Source organism: Squalius cephalus (assembly GCF_949319135.1).
Source record: "Squalius cephalus genome assembly, chromosome: 20".
Lineage (NCBI taxonomy): Eukaryota > Metazoa > Chordata > Actinopteri > Cypriniformes > Leuciscidae > Squalius > Squalius cephalus.
Genome location: NC_137141.1, coordinates 6,591,373 through 6,617,212, shown reverse-complemented (window position 1 = coordinate 6,617,212; position 25,840 = coordinate 6,591,373). Strand labels below are relative to the sequence as shown.

At 38.6% G+C, this 25,840-nt stretch overlaps 1 protein-coding gene across 2 annotated transcripts in view; it reads right to left on the bottom strand.

Moving 5' to 3' along the window:
* Positions 1-21,984: 21,984 nt before the first annotated feature.
* kiz (kizuna centrosomal protein) overlaps positions 21,985-25,840 on the bottom strand; it is a 36,634-nt gene continuing 32,778 nt past the window's right edge. For both annotated transcript variants that reach the window (XM_079852618.1, XM_079852619.1), the window contains 2 exons: positions 23,380-23,423; positions 21,985-22,366 (listed from right to left, as the gene is read on the bottom strand). In XM_079852618.1, the coding sequence (XP_079708744.1) occupies positions 22,263-22,366; positions 23,380-23,423 (148 nt within the window). In that variant the 3' untranslated portion in view covers positions 21,985-22,262. The remainder of the gene's footprint in view (positions 22,367-23,379; positions 23,424-25,840) is intronic.

Here is a 25,840-nt window from a genome sequence, read left to right as displayed (position 1 = left end):
TATACTTACCATTAACGCTACTTTTGGTGCTGGTTTTGTGCAGTGCTTTGTAGTAAATTAACATCCATTAGTTCAACGACGCAAATTCAGATTGTTTCATAAATATAAATTCGTCTGTCCATGTAATTTTCAAACGATTTATTTATAAATGATCGGAAAATTACCACTCTACTTCACATTGTCCAATGAAATTTGAACTTCTTGTGCCAGATGACGATTGGTCGGTGTATTATACATGACAAACAGGCTTCAACGAATTATATAATATTTTAAAATATGTGATTTGTGGATTTTTTATTGAATCGACACACAACCTTTTATTCTCTATATATATATATATATGTGTGTGTGTGTGTGTGTGTATTTGTGTGTGTGTATTTTTTTTCCTGCCGTTTTTTTCCTGTCCTCTTTGCTCCGCAATATATTTTTCATTGTGTGTGACAACATGATGTGTGGAGTGAGAGCAGAATGGCTTGTCGGACATAGCACAGGAAGGGGTGAGTCTTTGTGAAAGGTCAATTTCAAATAATTTAAATCTTTGTGGACTCGGCCGGACTGGACTCCGAGTTGGACTCCGACTCAAGTCTGACTTGGGTCCCTTTGGACTCTAACTCGATTGGTAAGGACTTGGACTGGACTGGACTCGAACTCGACAAAGGTGGACTCGGACCCAACACGGTTTTTATTCATTCTGAATACTGAATCTTTTTTTTTTTTTTTTTGCAAGTGAGATGAGTAAATGCACACACACACACACAACGCATCTGCCCTTACTCCTGCCAATACTCCTTTCTCTCAACATGGGGACAGGATAGGTGCAGTCAATAAATGTGAAAGAAAAAGTAACCTGCGTTACTAATTTGAAAATGTAACTTAGATATTTTGCTGTAAATTTAAAAGTAATGCGTTACTTGAAAAAAGTAATCTAATTACGTAACTCAAGTTACTTGTACTGTGTTACCCCCAACACTGGTCATGATCTCAAAACACTTTTACCATAGAGCATGATTTGCAAATTAAAACATTCAGACATTTAGCACGCTATTTAGAGCCAGTCATTGGACATTGAAATATGATACAAGAAATGCACTTTTTTTTCCATGACACTAGGCTGTTTAATTAACCTGCATCTGCAATGGTGCAATCTTTTTTCGGTTCCTTGCCACTGTTGCCTTTGGCTTGCTCAGTTGGGGATATTTTGGGAATATTTAATTTAATTTTATCAATCAATAAATCTCACTAGAAACAAACCTTGTTGTATTATTTTAATTTAATACTGTGAAGCTGCTTTGATACAATCTGTATTGTGAAAAGCGCTATATAAATAAACTTGACTTGACTTGACTTGCAATGGAGAAAAACATGATACTGCTTATAGGGCCTCTTGTGGACGTGTCACCTAAAAAGTGCAGCAAATTGTACCCAAAGCAACGTATTTCCAATGAACCTGGGTTGTTTCTAACTTGATACGCCACAGTTTCTTCCCTAGGAAATGCTGAATTTAATATCTCAGACACTACTTTAACTGCGCTCAATTACTTTGCTCCTCCAAAAAAAGGCGAAATGAGGTGGTCAGAATTTTCCAAGCGACCACATTTCATTCTGAGTGCTGTGCTGCAGAAAACAGATCAGGTAATTACTGTACTTTCCAGGACTATAAGGCCATACATTAAAATCTCCTACAACTTCTCAAGTGACAACTCATCTAATCACAAGGACAATCACAGAGAGGCTGTGCTGTTTACTGATTGCTCTAATCAAAAATAGCTTCTTCAAACACCGCTAATTGGTAAGGTTATCCAGCGAATCACATGGTAGACATGCAGGGGACACGATCCTGATTTGCCAAACCCAAATATCCCATTTGCATTAAGTGCCACCAGAATGCTCTTGACTCCCACAAGTTATCAGCAAACCAGACAATTATTCATCAGCAGCAAATTGGCACATCAAAGTCAAATCAGAGAATTACGGAGAAGAAAACCCAACACCGGGGCTGAGAGATGTTAGGTGGCCTTTGATTGACCGCATTGCCCTTCCAGAGTCTTCACCGACATTACAACGCTTAAACCCCTACCGAGGCCTATTTGCCTGCTGGACAAGTGTTATATTCAGATAATGGCCATTTAGACGGCGAATGAAATCTGGCCCCGTTTTTCCTTATAAAATTAGGATATACTGCTCAGGGTTTGGACATTTCATGAAATTGATCACTTTAGCAGACTGAGAAAAAGATTTCTGCACCATGACTAATATTAGTATTTAAATATCAGTTTAAAGTTACAAGAAGTTTTTTTGAGACCATGAGACAAGAGCAGTCCTGAAAAAAGGAAAGATGGAGGTGTAATACAACACCGCATTCATCTAATTACTGACTGGAAACTAAATACTGTATGTTTTGTTTGCTGGTGCCTGTTACAGTCAGTTTAACACCATGAATAAAATTTTATTTTCCAACAGTGATGCTCAGAAAAGACTTCCAACTGAGAAAATATAAAACAAGATACGAGAACTGAGATGTTGCATGAATGACCCTTCCTTTTAGAGTCAAGCTCAAGAAGAAACATGGATGAAGAACAGTTTGGCAACATGGAAACAAATTAATTTTAGGAGTTACATTAAATTCTGTTTAATGGAAATGAAATGAGTTTATAGAGAATGGTTGCAGCTGAAAGGTAGCAACCCGAACAGTAGATAGTCAGCGCTTCAACTACATGAATGCGACTTGGCCTTCTTTCTGCTTCGGCATCGCTTGATGGTCTTTTATCATAAGCTGAATAGCATGTTTTCACTGCTCTTGTACGAGTCCATCATTAATAAAAGACAGATATGTGTGTATACGAACAGAAAGACACTCTCGCTCGAGGACTAACCATTCGCAATTTTATCACTGGCAACTGAAACACACCATACAAGCAGCTATCCAGCGGTGGTCGCAAAAGAAATGCTTCAAAATGCTTTTTCAAATCCTATTTCAATCATGTGAACTGAAAATGTGTGGCCTTGCTTCTGCTCGATGTGTAGTTGAATGCAAGGTGAATGATATTTTTGATGAACTGGAGCATCTTTTGCTGGTTCCTCTAATTTCAATAAAAATTCAACCTCATCAGCCACATTGTATAAGGTTAAAGGGATACTCCACTTTAAAATGAAAATTCTGTCATCATATACTCACCCTCATGTTGTTTCAATCCTTTATGAATTTCTTTCTTCTGCTGAACAGAAAGGAAGATATTTAGAAGAATATCAGTAACCAGACCGTTTCTGGTCTCATTGACTTCCATAGTATATATTTTTCCTACTATGGAAGTCAATGAGACCAGAAACTGTCTGGTTACTGACATTCTTCTAAATATCTTCCTTTCTGTTCAGCAGAAGAAAGAAATTCATACAGGTTTGAAACAACATGAGGGTGAGTATATGATGACAGATTTTTCATTTTAAAGTGGAGTATCCCTTTAAATACAGATTAATATTTAGTGAGAACAATATGCACCTGATGGCTGTTTTATATGGAATTAATGTCTAGGATAACAAAAACATACTCAGTGGCTGCAATCATACACTAAAATGTTGCTGATTGGATGATCAGCAACAGTGTCCCTCCTCCAAGTCTTAACCCCATTGCATCAGTCAAGTGTTAAGATTTCTTTGACTCGAGTAAGATGATGTGGGTCCTTTATAAGGAAACCGATCGTGCTCACGTCTTATTCAAAGTATGTGATATTCACATAAATACAAATTCAACATTGGTGGCCTCTTAGTACATGGAAAGCAATGAAACTTGAGAGCACTTGTTCCCCATTTCAAGTACGGTGCAGAACAGTTTGCTTCTGTGCTTCCCTTCTCTTCACACATGCACCTTGAGTCCGTTTATTCTGGGAGAACATGTTTTGAAGTCATATGGGTGATGTTTCAAAGTTTTGGGCACAATGTCTTATAACCTATATGCATTGCGGTAAACACTTGGGTAAACACATTTCTGGGTGTATTTACTCCTCTTTGGGGGAATTCTGACAATATATTTCAATGGTTATTTAATAATCAACCTAATACATGCTTCCAACTTCAGTAAGTATAATGAATTACTATATTAAACTATACCATGAGATATTTTTAAGTGAAGGCAATGTTATCCATAAAAATGTTTTAATCCTCCTCATTCCTGATGACCTTACTGCGTTTTGAATGGGTGGCACTTCCGGTTTGAGGAACTTCCATTCAAAAAGGCTGAAACGAATCATTTCAAATCATAAGGTTGCCCACAAATAAAGCTGATCCGTCAGTTTGACTCAATGCGCTGTCAATTTTCCTTCATGATTTATTTTCAGACATCATGAGAATAACATTACACTTGGTATTTTAACGTGACATGTTATAACAAGAATATCTATGGCAAGAGGTTTTTTAAGTCACTGCATTCTTTTCGTCATAATTATTTTCTTTTTTCCCTTTGCAATCCACTTTAAAAGTATGAAAAAGGACAACATATCCTGCACATGTGTGTACAGTTCTCCCGATTTAATTTACGATATATTCTATTAATTCACTGGATGTTTTCACAGGTAAATGCAATTTATAATCTGTCAAAATGACGGATATCACTTTGAAATAATATCACGTAATCCTGAAGTTAATGAACATTTTTGATTAAGAGAACATAAGTTACATAATACACATATTACTACAGTGATATTTAACCCGTCCATTATTGCTGTGGAAAGACTCTTGGGGTTTTGGTCTGTTGAAATACCTTGTTGATGCTTTTACACTTTTAAATTTCCTTTTAATGTTCGATGGTTGAAGGGTGAGTAGAATAATGTCATCTCATTGTGACACTTTTTTAATGTATTGTGTTCATAGAGTGAGAGCGTTTCACTGATTGTTTACAGCTTAAAAGTCACAACCATAATTTGCGCAAAGAGTCATGGGGCGTAGGAATAAGGTGGATATATTGCTCATGCAGTTAAGGGGGAGTTCTAACTAAAAGTATCAAAGCTACTAACTTAACTACATCTTTCAGTAGCTCAGCAGTTTTTAGCTTTTCCAGAATTAGTGGTGTAGCGTCATTGCTGATTTTCATGTCACATTTTAACAGCTTTAAAATCAAATGCAGTCTGCCTCTTTCAAATAGCATTGGGATGTCTGATTCATTTTAGCGATATTTCGTAGCATTAATGAAGAAGTTAAAAAAGATTCATTTCTCTTCTTAAAGCAAAATTATGAGGTTAAGGTTGCCGTTCATCACTACACAATATTTTGATAGGTTTATTCAATTTATTCATTGTTTATTCATTAAAATATCCTCATTGTTTTTTGTTAACACTTTGTATGTATATACATACACATATAAATGATGCTTAGTTTATAAGCATCCCCCCTAAACCAAACCATAATTCTTTAGAAATTAGGCTACATGTTGTCAATCCATTTTACTCGATACTTACTGTGTAATTACAATGTAATAATGACACCTTCTATATTAAGTTATAGTTTAATGTAATGTTACTTTTGCGTTACGTTTTCTCACGTTACCCGGGCTTGCTTGTTTGTTTTTAATAACAAACAAACAAAAAAAATATATATATTTTGGCAAATGTAAAGGCACTTTCACACTATTAGGGCCCTATCTTGCACCCAGCGCAATTGACCTATGGCTAAGCCACGCCCCCCTCCACTCACTCGGACAAACAGTCAACATTCGGTGACAGGCGCTATGGCAGCTGTCACAGTAGGAGACATTTCACAGGAGGCAATTGATGATTTTTGGAGACAGAAAGATTATATATCATCTCGAAGTCGCCAAAAGGGCCTTAACTATGCATTGGAGGGTTATATTAATAATTCTATTGTCGAGTAGGTCGATGAAATGCTTCAGCTCCAGGCAAAAATTTACAGGTCACATTGTAAACGTGATAAATCGCATCTCGTTGCCATCACCATCTCAGACAACAAGATAGAGGATCAGCATTGTTCATGCACTCTGTAACGGTCACTTTGTGTTTTTAAGTTAATATGAGGTAAAATGAGAACTGCGCATGTGTGTAGAGTGTCAGGTGAGGAGAAGAAATAACCACTCTACCGACCTTTGTACTCTTTCTTTTATTTCCTTTTATATTTTGTGACCAGAGTTGGATGTTTGTTTGTATACTTTTTCTCACTCGATCCCCATGTATGCGGATGAGTGTAACGTTTGAGTAATTTTATTAAACACGGGGGAAAATACTAGCCTGGTAATACCAAACTCTGCTACTTCGCTTTGCTTCGTAGACAGAGTCTGGCATGGCATAATTGAAAAGCGTTTTCTTTCTCGTGGGGGGGCGCTTGTCTGAAGTTTAAAATCATTGGTTACCCGTAAGCCACTCACATAACGTTTGGTTATGGCGTGTGTTATGCGCATGCTCAGCCGCATCTAACTTCCACTGTAAACACATGTATGATGCGAAAACAAAACCATCGAGCGAAATACCGGAGTGAACATGGCTGTGCGCGACTTTTGCAGATTAGGTGAAGTAAATCTACGCATCCACGGTACAATCAGTGTCTACGTCACGGCTCTCAGCCCGCCCTCTGTTCGTTGATTGGCCGGCTGTTTTCAGGCCGGAGGAAAACGGAAAGCTATTACGCTGTCTCAGACTGAGTACAGAAGCGAAATGAAATTGAGCGTAAGTAAGAAGTCTGACGTAGTCAGGCTAGGAAAATACGCCATCTCTCGTCTCTCGTGCATTTCCTCCGACACCTAACATTATTGTTTTTTTCTCTCTGGGCCACATCTCAACTTTGCGTTACAACTGCAGGGTAAGAAGTGTGATTTACTTTCAATTTATTAATGTATTATTATTACTTTCAATTTATTAATATAACTTGACTTGACTTGTAAAATATGCTATGGTAATTGCTACTAGCTTATTTTTTTATCTAAACCTAGCTTAAAGCTCCGTATAAGCATAGCTAGATTTTTCTTCTGCTAAAGCATCCTTGTTTAATTTATTCACGTTTCGTTGGTGTTGTGGTCTACCGCATAACTTAATCCAGAGCAGACACTTATCTCGGGTTGAGATGTGGCTTGGGAAAGGGTAAAAAATACGCACCGTCGCCCAGCCTCTCGGGATACCTAGTGTCGGAGTTGCATGTACCCCATGCACACCGTTTGACCATTTTAAACTTAAAATGACAAGAAAAAAACTGCATGAAAACTGACTAACTGCAATGCATTTCAATAGGCCTATGTCACGAAAAAATTGAAGACCGGAAGTACGTCTTTTAGTAGGGATATGGCTCTTCCGGTTAGCTTTTTACAATGGCGGAGTCCGATAGATACCACTGGACCAAATCTCTCCTCAACCTGCCAGAAGTCACATAATGAGGATGTGGTTCGGATGGTAATTGAAAACTCTCAAGTGGAAACGTCAAAACTGAGGAAAGGGTACAAGTTCTTCTGGGAGAACCATTGTTGTTATAGCTCTAGCCGTTCGCCAGTAAGGTAAACGTTTCTATGGTAACAGCGAGTTGGACCAATCAGCAGACGTTGCTGCTACGCTTAGGATTGTGGGTAGTGTAGTTTTTTTTCATAAGATCGCAGATAAAACATGTTTTTCTTAAAACAAGGTTGATTTCATACGAACTTATAGCTTCTACAGGAGCAAAAACCTTCGTTTCACAACCTCATAGCTCGTGGTCAGTCTACCTCGGATGGTTTAGACATTATGGCTGATAATCTAAATCCTTATCGAGAAATACTGTTGACCGGAAGTTCTGAATCCCTACTCCGCGTTCCGGAAGCAGGAAGTGTGACATAGGCCTATGGACGTGGAAGCAGAGAATGTCTGAGTATATTGGGTTAGCTATGCGCACTGTGATTGGCTCATCGCGTTTGGGGGCGTGGCTTAGCCATAGGTCAATTGACTTTGTACACTGTATCATTCCTATTTTGCACCCGGCGCACAGCAGACTTTTCCCTCCACAGATGCACGTTGGTAAATTAGGGAATGAACTTGCGCTTCCGGGGGCGGTTCAGCGAAAAGAGGAGGCGTGTTCCGGCGCAAACGTTCCCTGGTGCTATTTTGCAGTTCCAGAAAACAATTCCGTCACAGACCAGGAAAAACCTAGTCTAAAGTCAGTGGCGCGTTATTCAGATGCTATTTTAAAGGCGCATGCTTGGCCATAATGTAGCGTGTGCACAACGCACATACACTTTGCTTATCTCATCTACACAGACGCAGCAGTTGCCATTTTTGCAAACCATATATAATTACAAGGAAAAATATTCCACACGAGGGAAATCATTGTGGTGTCCATGAAGATGTGAAAAAATAGGCATAAATCTAGCTTACACATTTACCCAAATTATTATACGCCTGTTTAACCGAAGCTAATTTAGGTGGGTTTCTCCCAAACCCATACAATGTCACTTCTCTGTCTTCTACGGTCCCTGTCGAGAACGTCGGTCTCCTCGGCTGTGAACTGCTCCTGGCGTGCGCCTGGCAAATCCACTGTTATAATAGCAATCCGCCATGGAACAAGCGCGCCTGCTCTTAAAGGGAATGTAAGATGACGCTCTGATTGGTTTATTTCACGTTATGCCCAAACCACACCTATGAGTAATGTAGCTACTTCAGACCAACCCATTTAGATTTGCCGAGATCCGACCCACAAAGTTACTTGCGTTTCACGTTTTATACTTGCATTTCAGATCTTTAAAATAGGGCCCTAAAAGTGAAAATGAATAAGCCTCAGGCTGAAGGAAATGCAAATTCATGCCTGTACAATAGAGGGTGCAACTCAAACAAACCTTTCAGCAGTGCTGCCATTCTGGATTGCAGAAGAACAGGATGCAGGAGAAGAAAGTTGAACACTCTTACTTCACCAAAAAAAAAAAAAAAAACACAAACGTGATGTTTAACTAAAGTAATTTTTGCTTATTTTATTGGTTGAATTGGATCATCAAAGTTCAGCAGCAAAGACATTGGTAATAAAGTGAGATTTAATACATAAAGTGTATTTATGTTATTTAAAGGGCCCCTATCATGGATTTTTGAAAGGTCCTGACTCTCTGTGGTCATTAAAAATCCCAGGATGTCCTTCGAAAAAGAGTAGGGGTGTAACCCCGGCATCCTGGCCAAATTTGCCCCTTGGCCTCTGTCCATCATGGCCTCCTAATCATCCCCATATACTGATTGGCTTCATCACTGTCTCCTCTCCACCAGTAAGCTGGTGTGTGGTGGGCGTTCTGGCGCAATATGGCTGCCGTCGCATCATCCAAGTGGATGCTGCACATTGGTGGTGGTTGAGGAGATTCCCCCATCTATGTAAAGCGCTTTGAGGTCTCAGAAAAAGCGCTATATAAATGTAACTAATTATTATTATTATTATTATTGAAAGTGACCTTTCATGTAGTGTGTGACATAGCTCTAAGTGAATGAAAACATCCTGCAAAGGTTTAAATCTGAAAGTGCACCATATATAAAGTTATTGTCTTTCAAAAGTAAAGTCGACTCTGAGTCAGTGAAATTAATTGTTTTTCAAACGAGTCATAACCATAGACTGTAAAAAAATATGGACGTAGTGTCCGTGACGTCACCCGTAGGTTTCTGAAGAGCATTTTTGAAGCCTAAAGTGGGCGGAGCCGTCCGTCGCCATCTTGGCCTTGCGTCACTCCCGGATAACAGAAAATAGGCAAACAGGCGGGGCGTGAGTGGAGCTGAGGAGCCTGGCCATAGATATGAGCCTGGCTATCTGAAATCACCTAGCTCGACGTGATCGAGTTAGCTGATGATGTAAAGACAATTAAAAGTTCCTGTTTTTGCCCTTCGAAATATTATAATAGTTAAAATACATGGCTACAAGTGAGACTGTGTATTACTTCGAGAGTGTTTGTGTGTGACAGTGATTTATGTGCATACATGTCAGTCACTCTTTCATGGTCCGTCAGCGCGGCATCGCTCAAGTTCGTAGAGAGCTTATTCAGTCCATTTTAAATTCTGATTTTGGCCGCCTCTCAAATGGGTTAAACCGTTAAACCATAGATATATTGCCTTTGAAGTGCAAGTAAATGCGCTAGAAAATCCGCGCTCATTCATGGATGTGCATTTATTGCACGGACGGAGAAAGCGCCGACGCCTGCATGATTTCATCTGACGGTACATATAATCCATCTGTTCCGTGAGAGCAGAACGAACGAGCCTTTATTGACGTTTTAAATTTGAAAACCCCAAAAAGCAACGAAATTGTCAGACATCCATTAGTGCATGTTCACAGAGGAAAACAACTGAAATACAGCGCTGGTTGTTCTCTCGAACGATACTCGACGACAACGACTGAATCCAAAGACGTGGGCTTTGTACCCAAGTATTAAATTGTATGAAATAATCCCGAAAAAAAGCACAAACACTGCAGAGAAGGCAAGTTCAGCAGCTAACATTTGCTGAGGTGAAGTGACGGCTAGTAACAGCAGACAAACGGCTAGCATTGACATCAGCGGGAATCCACCTGTCACTCAAGTGGCCACACCCTTAAATTTAAATATTAATCAACTAAACGGATGAGTTATAAAAAAATTCACCCCCCTCACAGTTGTTATGAAGGGCAAAATTAGCTGTATAGACCAAAGCCACAGAGAGAACCAGGCTGTAAACATGTTTTTTTCTGCTATAAAGTTGGTAATTTTAACATGAGGGAGATACAGATTTGACTCACTTCTGCAGCCAGGCCAAGCGGCCAGTTAATGAATTGCAGTTTAACTCACTTCCGTGTTGGTTTCAAGAGAGAGACGGGGAGGTTGCCGCTTGGTCATAAGCCGTTTCATTGTGACGTCAAGACGAAACATTAGCATATTGCCCGCCCACTTTTTAGCGCGCAGACACCAGGGAAAACTGGAATGTCAAACCTGCAGCTGATTCCTGTGGATGCTGGATAGCATCATATCGAGAAGACGCTGTGCTCTACATTGTGAAGGTAAAGTCAGTTTTTTTTTTCTCTGCCCAAGGACGAGCATGTGAAGAATCAGTGGTTAAAGTTCATCTTTACCATGATATCACAGCAGTAATCCTAAACTTTTGCTGTGTTCCCTATATTTCACTGACGACTGCTTCTCAAATCTTGGAGTTCAATGCAGGATTCACAAACCGCTTGCTCTTGAAAGATGGTGTTCAAAATAGTTAGTTTTGAGTTTTATATTGTGTAGGTCTCCTGGCTAACTCACATTATCACTGTCTTACTTAAATACTTATGCTAATCAGTTTATGGGCCACTATTACCTATAACTGTGTCTATTAATGCAGATTGTCTGTCATTCTCACTACTTTGAGGAAAGATTAAGCATGGAGCAAGATTTGTTTTACCAATGTTTGTTACATCAGTCATTCACGCTAGAGCTCAGCTAATGTATACATATGCACTGTTATTGATACAGTTTCCACGTGTTCACCGCAATATATTACAAAAATACTCTGTAAAATCGATGTCATTTTTCGTTACTGTCTTTATTTTACAGTGTAGGAAGCTGACGTTATGGCAATGGGCGTTTTTGTATTCGACGAGCACACTGTATGCGGTAAACCAATCACAACAGACTAAGATCAGGTTCTGATGCAAGCTCAGGGGTTAGAGTGAGCTCCAATGCAGACTCAGGAGCCGGGACGAGCTTGATACTGAACTCTGGGGCTGGAACAGGCACGTAACGGAACTCTGAGGCTGGAACTGGCTAGATGGAAAAAACGTCAGTACCAGGATGGCTGGAGTGGGTTGGGAAGACAGCAACTGAGTAGGGCTGGTGACTTCCGCAACCTCGCCAACAGTGAATGACGAACCACTTAATCACAGCACCTGATCTATGTATTGTGCCAGAGTACCTGGGGTAGTACATGCTGGTGCTTGGAGAAACAGCTGGTTGTCCAAACCACTCCAAAGACAGTTTTCAATGTCTCATTGTTCCATGGTACCTGGTGGGTGAGCTGAAGATGAAGATAACAATTTCTCTTATCATTGTAGGAGCAGAACAGACGATAATGGAGGAGTCGGAATCCAGGGAAGCGGGAACACAGATGAATGGAGCACAGGAAGACGATACAGGTAAGTAGATGCAGGTAAGTAGCGATTAGCAATACAAGCAGTCCCAGTTAGAAAGGACGAGACCAGCCAGAGCCGGTTAATACATTCGTCCCAAGGCCAGAGCCTGCCACCATGTTAGTTATAGAGTCCGCGGAAATAAATACAACCATCTTCGAACCAGAAGCCAAGGTCTGGCTCATCAATTTGGAGACAACAGAGCCAATTCCCAACCTTGTCCCACTCTCGAACTCTTTCCTTCTCCGCCTGTCTTGTCCGACTGTTTAAATGTTCCATCCCGCCTGAAGTCCATCCTCCTTCGATGACACCGTCCAGTCTCCTAGCTCCTTCATGCTCCCTTGGCTCCACCCTAGTCCATCAGCCCTTGAGCACCATTGGGCTTCCCTGTCCCTCAGGCTCTGCCTTGGTCCCTCAGAGGTCTGGCTAGCCCTTTGGCTTTACTGGGCTCCTCAACTCCTCCGGCTCCACCTTGATCCTCACTCCCTCTGGTGTCGCACCGATCTGCACCTTGGTCCCATGAGTCAGCGGCACCACCTTGGGCTTCTGGGCTAAATCAACCATATCACCCTGTAGCCTAAGACTGGTTGCCCACTGAAGCTCAAGCAGGGTTGAGAATGGTCAGTACCTGAATGGGAGACCACCTGGGAAAACTAGGTTGCTGTTGGCAGAGGTGTTAGTGAGGCTGACAGGGGATGTTTACCCTGTGGTCTGTGTGGGTCCTAATGCCCCAGTATAGTGATGGGGAGAGCCCTGACTCTCTGTGGTCATTAAAAATCCCAAGCCACTTCTTTTAAATGAGTAGGGGTGTAACCTCGGTGTCCTGGCCAAATTCCCTCCATTGGCCTTTATCAATCATGGCGTCCTAATAATCCCCATCAACTGAATTGGCTCGATCACGCTCTCTTCTCTCCACCTATAGCTGGCGCTGTTGTACTGTGGCTCCCATCGCATCATCCAAGTGGATGCGGCACACTGGTTGTTGAGGAGAGACCCCTGACATGATTGTAAAGCACTTTGTACTTTACACAAAGTATTACACATTATATTGCACAATGCACAATATAAAAACCTCATTCATCAATATCGCCCTGGTCCGTCGTCCTCTCGACTTCGCCTGGGTCTCCATCACTTCCAGCTCCACCTCCATCAGTCATTCCCCAGGTTCGGTTCGGACCACTGTTGGACTAGGTTTGTTACGGTGCGAGGGTGTGCCTTACGGGGGAATACTGTAACAGTTCGGATCTGTTCTATGGACTCTAATTTTGATATTCTGTTCTGATCCCTAAATTTCCTGTTTCTCTGCTCTGTTTAATTTAGGTTTCCTTGGTTTCCAATTATGTCATGTTTTTGTTTCTATAGTTACCAATTATCCACAGCTGTCTCATTTAGTTCTCATTGTATTTATATACCCGGATTGGTCATGTCCTTTGACGGTTATCGTTGTAATTTAGTGTGTGCAATTATACGAAAAAGGCCTTTTACTTGCTAGTAAAAAAGTTTAACTATCAATCAGATGATAGAGACCTGCACGCAGGTGGGTACCCGATGGGTGACCTGCTAATATTTGATGTAACGAGTGGAATAATATTTACGTGTCAGGTGAGGATCGGACGCGCGGTAAACACGGGCAGACTGCGGGTCCAATATCCAAGACTATTTCAACTCAATTCGGTGCATTTGACAGTTGCTTTCAAATGGTCCCGTGCTTATTTGTGTTCACGTTCTGTCTGAAGACCGTTAAAGGCTTCTAATTACAGCAGGATTTGCAGCGCTGAGCATTGTAACCAATCGCGCTGCATCTGATTGAAAGCTATAGTGATTATATTAAAGCTTTGCGCTTTGCTCACTTTATGTACTTAAATATATTCACAATTTGAGTAAAAGTTTTAGCCTATTTTTTTGTGCTGCTACAAAGAGGACCAGCGGCCAGGTAAACACTGCTAAGTTTCAGAAGAGACAATCGCGTTTAAATTTCTAAGTGAATCTGCTAAAATATTTACTAGCTTTAAGCTTACAGTTAAATAGGCCTACTAAACATTCTTTGTTCTATTATTTTACTTGTGTTGTTTAATGCAATGTTAATTGCATTGACTCAGAATGCCTAATGTTGGTTTTATTGCTTGTGTTGGGCTACATGAGAAAATTATTTTTGTCTACCTCATGTAGTAGATTTAATGCGGGTACGGTTCTGGCCGCCGTTTTTATGTCAGTCGGGTCAGGTACGGACTAAAATTAGTGTTTCTGTCGGATATCGGGTCGGATGTTATGTTAATTACTGCGGGTGTGGGTTTATCAAACAGGACCCATGCAGGACTCTGATAGAAGGAATGTAGTAGATTGTGTACAACAAAGTTTTAAGCAAAGTTTTGCTCATCTTGATAATTAAGAGGCCTTAGAAATGTGCATATCAAAAATTATGTAGTAGGCGTTATATGGTTAAAAATATATTGTACCCTTAAATAGCTTCAGTGTAGTTAGCATTGTTGGTAACTAGCAACTTTTCAAAAGAGTAACTTCACAGATTGTTAGCTTGCAGCTTGGGAAGCCATGGTTTCAAAGAAGCTTCCCCAATGGTGGTGCCCTGTATACATTCATGAAACATTTTCACTTCCTTAACTGCTCTGAGCTAGAAGCTCTCACTACGCGTAGCTAGGACCGCTGCTGAGGAGCAGGTGTCTGAGGCTTTAAATTAGCATTTCCTATTCATGCTAATGGCTGAACCCTGTTCCCCCCGTGAGGAGAGTTGAGCGTGCTCTCTTCTCCAGAGCACAGTGAATGCTAATAAGAACACACTCCAAAATCCCTGCTCTGTGTGTCTTGGCTAATCTTGTTTTATCACCTTTGTTAACATCTCCATGAACAACAGATTTAATCCAGGCAGAGATTACCGTAATGTGACTTCTGCTTTCCCAGATGGAGTCTGCACCCTTCAGTCTATAAACATTTGTATTCCCTGTGGTAGGACAGACAAAGAAGGATGAAGTGAAATTCTACCGATGTAACGGCAGGTTATGAACTGCGCCTGAAGTGCAGAGGTTAAAAACACGTTGCAAACCATCACATCCGCGCACAGGACGCAAATGACAGGTGAATGCGAGAGGTGACCCCTTTTGAACCTTCTGCGCTGTTCTGCAGAGTGAAGAGTCAATAGTTGCGCACGCCAAAGAGGCACAAGAAAAACTAGTTCTCCTTTATCCGTGATTATTAATTCTGTTCATCTCAGGAGATTGTCTTCAATCATGGAGCATAAGGTGCCAGTGCTTTGGCCCTGCATTCAGGGAGCAGTGAATTACCTTGTGCCAGATTGCCAGACAGCTGTAATAAGACTCAGCTTTGGGTTAATTATCCAAAAGGAAGTCAAAGCTCACAATCTGGGCTACTTAACAAGAGGGCAGGGTCACCCTTGGACGAGAGCAGGTATCAGAGGGTGCACAACAGATCCACATCGAAGAAAGCCCTCAAACATTCTGTGGCAAACATTCACATCCGCCTTCGAAACCAATTGACGGAATGCATGTGCAGCAGATGCACATTTATTACAAAGCATTATATTGATGTCTATAATATCTTAATGCCTTATAGTTGCACTTAGCAGATTAGAGCTGGGTGATAATATAGTTTACTTTTCGCAACTATACAAGCAATCAAGCATTTGAGATTTGCTATATAGTGGCCTACATGTGTATACTGTATGTATATGAAGATAAAACTGGACATATTTATATAAAGAGATTGGTGATAACATAGTTACATTTTCCTAAGAAAAGCAGATGATTGAGATTTGCTATGTAGTTTATATAAGAATACTGAATAGAATACTGTATGCATAGAATACTGTATGCATACAGATGAAGTTGGACATACTTTTATATCCAACTGAATATAAATAACAGAGTGATAATATAGTTACATTTTGCGGGAAAATAAAAGTCAACCAGTTGAGATTTGTTATACAGTATATATCGCTTGAGTGATGCCAATTATCAGCAAATTATCTGCAAAACGAAACCTGGCTGGCTGTTTTAGTTCTGAATAATAGCTGGATTTGGAGTTCACACTAATTGAGATATGACCAGTACATTAATGCTACTGCACAATCATGGCATATGTAAAATTTCACTCTAAATGGTTCATAACTGATGGAGAAACCCAGACTATAGGTAATGGGCAGTAATCATCCTAACTCAGAGTACACCTTTATTTATTTATTTCCGTGCCCTGATGTGTGGGGTTAAAGTATCACACTGTTGTCGTTCCATTTAGCAGATCACAGAAATTGATTTGCTGCCCAAGGAACGGCATTTTTCCCGCTTCACTCGTGCAGCCGGGTGGCATTCCGCTCACATAATCAAGGATGAACGTTGTCTGTCTACCCAATCTAGCCCTCGGTCCCAATGGGAGAGCGGACTAGTAGCGAGAAAATCTGCATGAATACTAATTCAGCCTCTCGGCTTTAACAGCTTTCACAAACCCATCTCAAAGGAATTCACCGAACATGATGTCTTACCATATTAATTACTCCATGGGCATGAAGCGGAAAAAAGAGGCAGAGATCACAGGAAACCTATAAGGAGGGACTTGCTGCTCCAACTTAAATGTGGTTAATTATAATTTGATTTTGTGCATTAGATGGAAGGGCCCAGTGGTCCTGAGTGATGCTGAGAGTTCCTCTGCTATGGATCTGCCCGCCGGGATGTGTTCTCATCTATATGTTACATATGTAGCTTACGGCTTGACGTATAGCATTACAGCTTACTGTTGCATTAGGGGAAATGCACAAGCCTACATCTGTAAAAGAACATTCTTCCATAGAGAAATTCATTCATACAGATGCCTCGTAGTGCTCATAGTGTGGAGCCAGTAAGGCATTTTCCTTTTGGTTACCAGCAAGTTGGTGAAACAAGTTTTTTTTCTTCTCGATATTTCCATATCATAAACTTTTACTCTACTATAGTGTTCGATCAATACATACACTGTTAACAATTTTCTTGTATTTTTACAGTACAGTACTGGCAGCAAGGTTGCCAGCAAGTTACTGTATTTTGATTTACAGCAACTTTACTGTAATTTACTTTACAGTACACAAGATCAGTACTGTAAACTATAAAACAGTACTTTACTGTATTTTGCATATTACAGCCAGGTTACAGCCAGGTTACAGCAACACTAAAATGTACTGTAAAATGTTCCCGCTCAAACAAAATTACCCACAATACCCAAAATTATTACAGTACTGTGCTGCTAAATCTACAGCGACATTTAACAGTGTACCTTTCATTTAAAGTTGTTGCTTTTAATGCATGATTCATAATGTTCACATTCATTTTAATTTATTGATTATCATTTAGTCTGATTTTAAATGTTGATCAACAAATTGTTTGGTAGACCTATACATTTTAAACTGGTTTGATTATTTTGTATTATTTAAATTACATGTTCAAAAAAAAAAAAAAAAAAAAAGTGTATATCAACCATAATAAATACTTGTTATGGTATTACAATATTAATAACCACTAAAATATATTGTACCTGTTTAAAATATTCAAAGGTAGAATATGATAGGAAGTCATAATTTCACAGTAGGCTACATAATAATCAAAGGCTGGCAAATTACTATACCTCACCCAAAGGTCAAAAGGTCAGATACAGTACCAATTCAGTTATACTGGAAGAACATTTTATCAAGATAACATGTAGGCTGCAGGCTGTGCTGTCCATTGCATTATTTAAAAAAAATATTTTAAATTGCATTTTTTTTTTTTTAACGATGCCAGTGTCTTCATTTATCATGGAATTTGTCATTTTGCTTATGTAATGTAAGTGTTTAACCCATGATGACTGTACATTACAGCACTGGGCAATTTGAAACATTCCTCTTGTATTGTGAAAGGAAACGTACAACCCTAAAAAAACAGCACAAAAGCAGGTTTTAAATGAACGAGAAGTTGTTTTGAGTGTGATCAGTGTGGATTTTTGTAGAGGGTTTTGAAATGTTACTCTTGTGAAAATAGTTCCAAAGTGATTAAAAAAAATCTTTAAAATACAAAGAAAAGATAAATATTGAAATATTTTTTGAAAATGCTCAAAATGTATACTATGTCTATTGCCAAGGCCATGCAGACTTGGAAACAGGCATAATGGAAAATATACACCTTGAATGCGTGGTATGCCTCTTTTTATGAAAACGTTTGCTCAATGAACTGCATAAAATGACCTGTACATTGGGAAATGCAGACTCAGTACAGACAGGCTGATAGATTGATTTTTTCTTTGGAAAAACATGCCACAATATGCAACATTGTCCAAGAAATCTAACTGCAGTCAGATGGAAAGTTAATTCATTGAGATCACGACATTCATATTGCACTAATGATTGTTCATGTATTAGATGTATTAGAACACACTACAGTACATTTAGTCTTTACAATCCTAAGAAAAAGATTCAATATGTGCAGCCCAAATTCCCCTCTCCTATTGGCATATTACAAAATGGCTTTTGCTTGGACGCCTATAAACCCTCTTGTTAGGTAAACTGTAGGTTTCTAAGTAAAATAAGGTATAATTATCAGTATCTGTATGAATCAAAATGTGAAACGTGGGTTTGAATGATGAAAAGCGCGGCCTTTGTGTCTTCGCTGAACATCCTCAGAAACACGGTCAGAGAAACCACAGGCGAGTAAATGAATATTTCATTAAGGTCTATTGAAACAGAAGATCAAATGACCTTGTTTTAAATCATTATTCCCTGATAAAAATAAAAGTGGATAGGGGGAGAGTGGAAGGGACACACTTGAAACTTCAACTTGTCGAATAAGCGTGAATAAATTACACAAACATGCAATATGCAAATAGCACAATGCTGGCATATCATTGTTAATGAGAGTGTTTAACTTCCCTACTTGCTTTCATCTAGGTCTTCCTTTCTTTTATTGTCTGAGATTGTTCCAGAAACAAAACCATACATGTCTGGCCTTTGCTGCATAATATATTGTTTATCAGCAGAATTCAAGTTTAGCTTAGGTGCCTAGTGATGCTAGCAATTTAGCCACTTAAAAAGGCTCCAGTTAAACACGCTGACAGTTTAAAATTTTCAATTAGCAGAACTGCATGATAACTGAGACCTTAAAAAATCATGTTAACATTTATAGCTAAAATAATGTGATAAAAGAAAGAGTTCAGCAAAGTATATATATATATATGTTTTTTTTTAAATAATTTTCAGCTAATTATAAAATAAGATTATTAGGTTACACTTTATTTTAAGGTGTTATTGCTACACTAATTATATTAAGTACTGGGAAATATGAATTAACATACTTAATATAGGATTAGTTGCATGCAATTATTCACAATTTATTGCTATTACTACAGTAAGTACATGTAACAAAAACACTAAAATAAAGTGTTAACAATTATTATTGCAATTAATAATAATACAATTATTAATAATAAAACTATAAAAATGAATAATAATAACATATATTATATATTTCATCATTCTGCCAAAGAAGGCAGTTTTGTGGGTTACGAGTGACATTGTCACACACATCCCATGCATGACACAGACAATAGCTATAGGTTTCCATTACAGATTTGCACAAAACTTTTGTGATATTTTCTTAAGTCAATAAAACAATATTGCGAAATGACGGCGTTTCCATTAACCGATGTTATGCGACTAAAACTTTTAGACTTTTTTAAAAACATTTTTTCCTCTTGCGATAAAGGCCCTTGCCCACCGAGTCCGAAATGATCGCATGCGTTTATTCAGTGGCTCTGAATTGTCAAAACACCATTCAAAATGCTTGCTACGGATGCGAAAAATGCAGAAAATCGAACCTGATTCGAATTTTTTTTGACGGACGAAAGTTTCGGAGGCAGTGTGCAAGCGTTATTGACATAACATGAGGTCGTATTTATTTTTTAACGTGCGAAAATTTCGGACTCAGTGTGCAAGGGCCTTAAGTCATTCCAACAAACATGGTGACGGACGTTGGTAGGTTTATGTATATGCCAGCCACCGCACTAGCCATTATTATTAATCAAAGAAGACGTATACGTGTGTTATCCAAGCATTAATGGCAAGGAAAGACCCTTAGCCTATACTTGTGAGTGGCACATATGAGGTGTTTCTGGGTGTTTCTCCCTCATTTCTGCTTCGAGGTCTTGATTGTGGCATTTCTTTGAGGTTTAGAATCCAGTATTCCTGTAATTCTTTTGTCTTTTATGAATTTAATAAAGAACTCTGTCCAAACACACCGCGTCATCTACGTCAGGTGACCTGTAAATGCGCAAAAACGGTTTCCATTGCAGTTTTGCGAAATATTTCTTTTTTGATTTGCCTGAAAAACCACCTCATGTGAGCGTAAAAACTTTTTTGCGATAATGGGAGTTTTTGCGAAAATGACGTGTTTCCATTGGGCGTATTTTCAATTCGCAATTTCAATTTGCGCAGTTTGAAGGGTAATGGAAACGCGGATAGTAACACAGACTTAAACATGTAGACTTGACTCCTTTTATTCGTTAAATGAATGGATGTTGCAAACTGAGCCTTGAAATAGGGCACGACACACGCCATTAGATTCAGACAGATCATTTAAACTGAGAAAGTCTCTGAATCTGAATGCTTAATGACCTTCCCTGCTGGGAGACCTTCATGCATGTTTATAAAGTGGCTAAGTACACACATTTTTGCAAAAGTAATCTGGGCATGGTCTATTTTGAAACAAAACACTCTCCGTTTTGATGTGACATCATTTACAAGTCACACTCTGTGGTTTTAATATTATTTTTTTCCATTACCCAGTCCATGGGCTACGCTGCTCGGAAGACAGTTCCTTTAAAAAGTGTTTATCGCGTTGTTACGGGCCGGCACAATGTAACTCTCCATCACACAAGTATCTGTTGACATGATCCTTAACACAGTTATTATGTGAGGGGAGCTTTTTAGCAATCCCCAAATTATGCAGGCGCGTTTTGACGCGTGCGGGTCAAGGCTGGCTGGAGCCATTACGGCTAATGAGAGTGGAGTCCTACTCTAGCAGGTTCGGCCTCATAAAGTTACTTAAAAGCTAACTAATGGAATCATACTGATGGATAGAATGCTGCAGGTTTTGTATCATTACAGGATAACATGCCTGTGTGCATGTTAAATATACCAGCACAACGATGAAACCTAATGAACCTGGGAGTCACAGACAAAATTGACAATCCTCTGTCACTGACGATGTAGATTACTGATGGCTGGGGAAACAGATCTGGAAATCCATGAACTGCAATTTTAGTTTGTAATGTTATTTTCAGGTCCATTAGAAAAAGGGTTACAGTTGTTCTCACTGATTGGCTGTTTTGGGAAAAATAACCGTTATTACTGTAATGATATTGCTGTGTTTGATCGGTGCTCTTTTCAATGCCTAATCATAATTATCCATAATTTTAACTATCATTTTGAGTCTAAAAATAAGCATTAGAGGGAAAGACTTTTAACAAAGAATCGAAGCAAGCACGTCACATATTTTGTACGGCAACGTCTATGTCTGTGATGCAAGTGCAACATGCTTAAAAAGCAACCAGAGAATAACGTGTGAAAATGAATAATAGCACATTTTAAAAACAGTCGAATTCTGAAGTGGGCGCACATCCTTGGCGTAAAAGAGTCGGGGAGACGCTGTCGCGTTCAGCTGACGACCAGCGCAAATACAGAGAGCGTTTGTTTCTATATTGAGATGAGCACAACGCATTTTGTCCTCCTAAATGGCCCATGGGTACTTGAGTGAGTTCAAAGGTGTTTTAGCAGCATGCAGAGTGGCCATTGTGCACTGGCTTTTCATAGGAGTTGACTCAGAGCATTCCACTCCAACTCAACGCCAGATACCTGCAGCATCTAAAATGCGTAATATTCAACACAGTGCAAAGGAATCACTTTAAAAACCAAGTTTAATCTATTTCAACCAGGTCCAAGTGTTGTTCAGCTAAAGAGACTCAAGCAGGGTTAACACCAACATGTTTTGAAAACCCTTCACAGTCTTTGGCCACAATAAAGTGGATGGCTCTTTTTTGTTTTCATGGAATGTCGCACTCATTCCTCGGTGAAGATTTCTGTTTGTTTTGCGATCGCATAAAGGCATCTCTTTCAAACATATTAACTGCTCATTGGGAAAAAAAATGTGACAGTGTGAACTCCGAAAAAATAAACATCAATCATAAAAATCATCAAAGTCATGGCTGCTGGTGTTGCGGGACTGAGGACGCAAGGCCATTTCGATCTCAGAATTGCTGTCGTCTGATTCTCCCCAAAATGCTGCAATCAAAAATATGTACGCACACCATTAACATTCTGTTGCAATAAGGGGGAAGTAATGAATTTGTGCAGGAGCGTGATCTGCAACAAAGTAAATAATTCCAGAGACACTGGTACAAAAAAACAACAAAACAACAAATAAAAACTAAAAACTAAACGCATGTGGTAACCAGACATACTGGCCACATTTTGGAATAATTAAGATTTTTTTATGTCTTTGAAATGGGTCTCTTATGCGCCCAGTAATAACATTAATATTGTGAAATAATATTATATTATGTTTTTTTAAATAATGTAATGTAATCTCCTGTGATCAAAGCTGAATTTTTTGCATCATTACTCCAGTCTTCAGTGTCACATGATCCTTCAGAAATCATTCTAATATGCTGATTTGCTGCTCAAAAAATACACTAGCATTCAAAAGTTTTGGGGTAAGGAAGATTGAAAGATATCAGCAAGGATGCATTAAATTGAACAAAAGTGACAGTAAAGACATTTATAATGTTACATAAATGTAAAGATTGAACATTTCAAATAAATGCTGTTCTTTGGTTCATATATCATGGTTTCCACATAAATATTAAGCAGTAAACGTTAATGAAACTATTAAAAACTGAGCACTGAAAATAATTGAGAAATGGGCATATTAGAATGATTTCTGAAGGATCATGTGACACTGAAGACTGGAGTAATGATGCTGAAAATTCAGATTTGATCACAGGAATAAAATTATATATTAAAATATATTGAAATAGAAAACAGTTCTTTAGAAATGCAGTTTTTACTGTAGTTTTGATCAAATAAATGCAGCCTTGGTAAGAATGAGAGACATCTTTAAAAAACATTAAAAAAATTGAATTATTCCACACTTTTGCCTGGTAGTGTATTCACAAAATCTAAGTAGTGCAGTAAATCTAAGTAGTAAATAAGTACTACCTGATTGTGGAACATAAGCATAAATATAAAGGATATATTTTTTTAACATATTTTAGTCATTTGTACAGTGGTCTTACCCTTTGACTGGACAGCAGAGAAAGCTTTACTTTTTGCACTCTTCCTGTGAGAAATGAAAAACAAGAGATTGTGAGACTACACATTTTCGTACTTGTTTGTAATTATGAACAACAATATTTTATCTAACAAAATGAAAACACACACTAATAATTAAAATCTCTGTACAAACCATATCATTCAATCAGTTGCTCAACAATCATCAGTTCAGCCACAACAGACAACAACATGCTCCCGGAAGCCATCATTTCTTACACAACATCGTCTTTTCTTTGCAAGGTACTAACCAAACCCTGAAGAACATCATTTCCCCTCTAAGCCTGTTCTCAGATGGGGTGATCGGCCAAATAAACTTCCTCGACTTATTTTCTAATGGCACTGAAGGACCCGGTCAAGGCTTTCTATTCACAAGTGGACTGAGCGCTGGGTTGCCGGGTTCCTGGGTTCCCATAGCATCACTGATATCTCTATGTAAATGCATGACCCCTGACAAGCCTTTGATCTGCATTGATGCATATGCAAAAGCTCGCGCTACTTTTCATACAGCCTTCCTTCTTCATTTACATCAGCACAGGGCTATTCAGACCTCAACAATGACGTCTTCATCTTCACCCTCATTCTCGCCCTCCGTGTCTTCATATATCCATATCATTGAATTTGTTTTCACGTTGATGTACTTTAAAGGATTCAGGGAGCAAGAGTAAGAATATTTTGTTTTCCTTTGATGGATTTGGATGAAAAGATAAAACAGCGGTTGTATGTGCATTCACACGTGGCCCGCCGACCTGACAGCAAATCCAGTCATGTCGTACGCTCAACCTTGACACTGACCAAAGGAGCTGTAAAGACGTAGTTGAACTCAATTAGGTTGGCTCTCACATAATTCAGCTTAGCTCTTTTGTTTCCAGAACATCTCTGTACAAGGCACAACATTTCAGAAATTCTATTGATGCAAGTGTAAGTATAGTTACAGTTGACAGATACGTATTCAGTCCCAAGGTCAAGGGACATGACTGGCATAAACCCATGAAAAACTTTTCTGAAACAGATACTGGCGGCTGAATTATTAAATTATTAAAACAGAAATTATTATCTTGTTCAAAATGGCCATTTACGATGGACTGAGCACAATTTGTATTAAATATTATCGACATAAATACGTGGTATTTGTGTTGCATAGACAGAGCATATTGGCAGCACATTCAAAACACACACACATGATGAGCATCAGACACGTTTTAGCGAAGCACATTATTTGTTATAGCATATATTAATATTTATTGCATGGTTCTCTGGAATACTCAGTTACGACTTTTCATAGGCATTTTTTTTTTAATGCTGACTGACAATATCATTTTTAGATTAAATTAGGTAGATTAAATTTTTGCATTATAAAATAACTTCGACTCAGATCAACATTTCATGTCCGTTTATTTATTTGGCAAGCAGCTGCATAATAAATCGACTGACTTTATTATTCCATACATTCATCACCATTAGGTAAGATTTAAAGCTGCATTCAAACAAAATTTAAGTAAAAACAGTATAATATAGTAAAATAGTATTACCATTTTAATAACTCTTTTCTATATTCATGTATTTTAAAATGTAATTTATGTCACATGATCCTTTAGAAATCATTCTAATATGATGATTTGATGCTCAAGAAACATTTCTGATTATTATCAATGTTGAAAACAGTTGTGCTGCTTCATATTTTTGTGGTAATCAGGATACTTTTTTCTGAATTCCTTGATGAATAGAAATGTCAAAATAGTTTATTCGAAACGGAAATCATTTGTAAGATTATAAATGTTTAACTGTTACTTTTGATTAAATGCATCCTTTCTAAATAAAAGTACTGAAAAAAAATCTACTGATGAAGTTTTGTCATGTCCTGGTGTATAAACTGAAACTAGAAAAATTGCTTTAGAGAGTTCGACATAAAATACATTATTCAAATAATTATGCTAAAAAAAAATGCTTTTTAGAATTTATGTAAATTTAAATACTAAACTGTCTGCAAAAATGAATAAACTAACAAACAAACATATTGTGTCCAATTTTCCATCTCCCTTTCTCTGTTCAAATTGTAAATATGGGAGGCCGTTCTCTTTTATGAACATTGAACGCTAGAGCAAAATTTGAGGGCTTTCCCCCCCTTTAGTCATGATGAGCTCAATAATAAATACATGTTTTGGTGGGTAAATAGGGCTATTCTTTTATATAACTTGCTTGCCATGGGAATGCTCTATCCGCTGGGCCACTTCAGACAGTGACGAGTCTGATTTCAAGACACTATTATCACAGAGAGCTGTGAATGCACTGACCCTCCAATCTAATATTCCATTTCCATAAACATTTATGCCAGTTCATCTTGCACTGAGGTTCACTTAATTGAGGCAACGAATCTGAATATGTAAGACAGGGCTGGCCACTGTTTGGCTGCGTCTCACACACAGA